The 2,287-nt window shown below is 40.3% G+C and overlaps 1 protein-coding gene across 1 annotated transcript in view; it reads right to left on the bottom strand.

Annotated features, from left to right (window-relative positions):
• Positions 1-2,092, bottom strand: part of LOC106867514 (uncharacterized) — a 23,405-nt gene extending 21,313 nt beyond the window's left edge. The window contains exon 1 of the mRNA XM_014912402.2: positions 1,888-2,092. Coding sequence (XP_014767888.1) covers positions 1,888-1,909 — 22 coding nt within the window. The 5' untranslated portion in view covers positions 1,910-2,092. The remainder of the gene's footprint in view (positions 1-1,887) is intronic.
• Between the last annotated feature and the right edge of the window lie 195 nt (positions 2,093-2,287).

The following is a 2,287-nucleotide window of genomic DNA, read 5'->3' as shown; positions in this document are numbered from 1 at the left end:
TATATATATATAAATATATATAAGGTGAAGAGGTTTCACACACATATTTGCCTGCATGTCTATCTATCTATCTATCTATCTTAGTCTTGCTACTCGGCGTTGCCCGGCAAATAATGTACTGAATTGATTGCTATAATAGGAGTAACGAGACATGCATATTTATATATTTAATCTAATCTTCTGGACTTCTTTAATTGGAACTAACCAAATAATAATAATCTGTTAAGTGCATGAAGAAAATTCTAAATATGAATTCATTTATCTGAAAGGGCATTGATAATGCTTTCTGTAGTAAAGAAGAAAGACCACTGTACCTCTTAGCTGTTTGAAAGAAAATGCTTTTTATGACAACGTTTCTGGTGGACTTGCCTTCCTTCAAGAATATTTCAATTCTGATTCCTTAAAGTCTCTCACAGCTGACTATGCTGGAATACTGATTCTACATGGGTTGTCCTTGTGCTTTGTGTATAGGCGTTGCAAAATATGACAGTATTGGGAACTGCGTCCGCTGAATAGGTATATCTTCACCTTCTGATGTATTGAGATTAATTCTCGGAATCGTGACAATGTCATATTTTAATTCACCAATATTGATGTTTACTATGATTAGATTCTCTTGCATTTCTTGTACGGTCATCCATGTTCCATTGTTCTTTGTTTCATATTCTGGAGATGTGAATTCCTATCTTTTTCAATCTCTCCTTTGTTTCTTGACTCTGATATCCCAGAGTCGTGCTGTCGTTACCTCATCTGTTTCTTGTTGTCTCCTTCCACTTGCCGCTTCCCGACGCAGTTTGGCATCATCTCTTGGCCCTGATGACCCCCTTCCACGTGGCATAATCGACCAGTGTGTATTTGTGTATCAAAACAAATAAACGCAAGAAGAATGAATCAGAAAATGAAAACATTTCTAAATAATATGAAATGAAAGAAATATCTAAACATGAAATGATATATAATCTACGCAAAATGATGTATCTGTGTATGTGTGAGAGAGACAGTGTGTTTGCTGTATGTGTGTGTGTGTTCTGTATGTGTGTGTGTGTGCTGTATGTGTGTGGTGTGTGAATGAGAGGGAGAGAGAGGGAAAGGCTGAGAGAGAGAGATAGAGAGAGAGAGAGAGAGAGTGTTTATGTGTGCTATGTGTGTGTAAGAGAGTGTGTTTGTGTGTGTGAGTGAGAATGAGAAAGAGGGAGAGAGAAAGAGAGGCTGAGAGGGAGGGAGAGGCCAAGACAGAGAGAGGGAGAGAGAGAAAGAGAGGGAGAGAAAGAGAGAGAGAGAAAGAGAGAGAGAGAAAGAGAGAGAGAAGAGAGTGTGTTTGTGTGTGTGTGTGTGTGTGTGTGTGCTGTGTATGTGTGAGAGAGTGTGTGTGTATGCTGTATATGTGTGTGAAGGGCTGCTGCAGCTATGTATATGGGTGCGTGTTTGTATGTGTGTGTGTGTGTGTGTGTGTGTGTGTGTGTGCTGTATGTGTATGCTGTACGTGTGTGCTGTATGTGTGTGTGAGTGAGATGAAGAGAGAGATAGAGAGAGAGAGAGAGAGAGAGAGAGAAAGAGAGAGACAGAGACAGAGAAAGAGAGAGAGAATGTGTGTGTGTGTGTGTGTATGTGTATTCGTGTGTATGTGTATTCATGAGTTTGTGCATACGTGCGTGCTTGCGCTGTATGTGTGTGCAAGAGAAACAGCGTGTGAGTGTTAAAGATTCTCATGAAACAATGGCGAAAATTTGAACTGTAAATAATATAAAAATTGAAATGAATTGCACGTAGCAATTCTATTCGAAAATTTACGAGGCTTCTTAAGTTGATAAAAAGAGCAAAGTCGAGTCAAAAGAACGAATTAAGTTAGCGAAAATGTAGAACTATAACAATTGTCAATATATTTACAATTCTTCGAATGTGTTATCATCTTTGAAGTCAAAACAAAACAAGAGCGTAAAAGGCCGTTGGTGACTGTGAAGAGACTATGACACACGTCGGGGAGCGTGTGTGCGAAAGGTGTTTTTTGTGTGTGTATGTGTGTATGTGTGTGTGTGTGTTATTTCTTTACCCACAAGGGGCTACACACAGAGGGGACAAACAAGGACAGACAAACGGATTAAGTCGATTATACCGACCCCAGTGCGTAACTGGTACTCATTTAATCCCCCGAAAGGATGAAAGGCAGAGTCGACCTCGGCGGAATTTGAACTCAGAACGTAGCGGCAGACGAAATACCGCTAAGCATTTCGCCCGGCGTGCTAACGTTTCTGCCAGCTCGCCTCTGTGTGTGTGTGTGTGTGTGTGT

This window comes from Octopus bimaculoides, chromosome 2 (genome assembly GCF_001194135.2).
Source record: "Octopus bimaculoides isolate UCB-OBI-ISO-001 chromosome 2, ASM119413v2, whole genome shotgun sequence".
NCBI lineage: Eukaryota > Metazoa > Mollusca > Cephalopoda > Octopoda > Octopodidae > Octopus > Octopus bimaculoides.
This window is presented reverse-complemented; position numbering and strand designations above follow the sequence as displayed.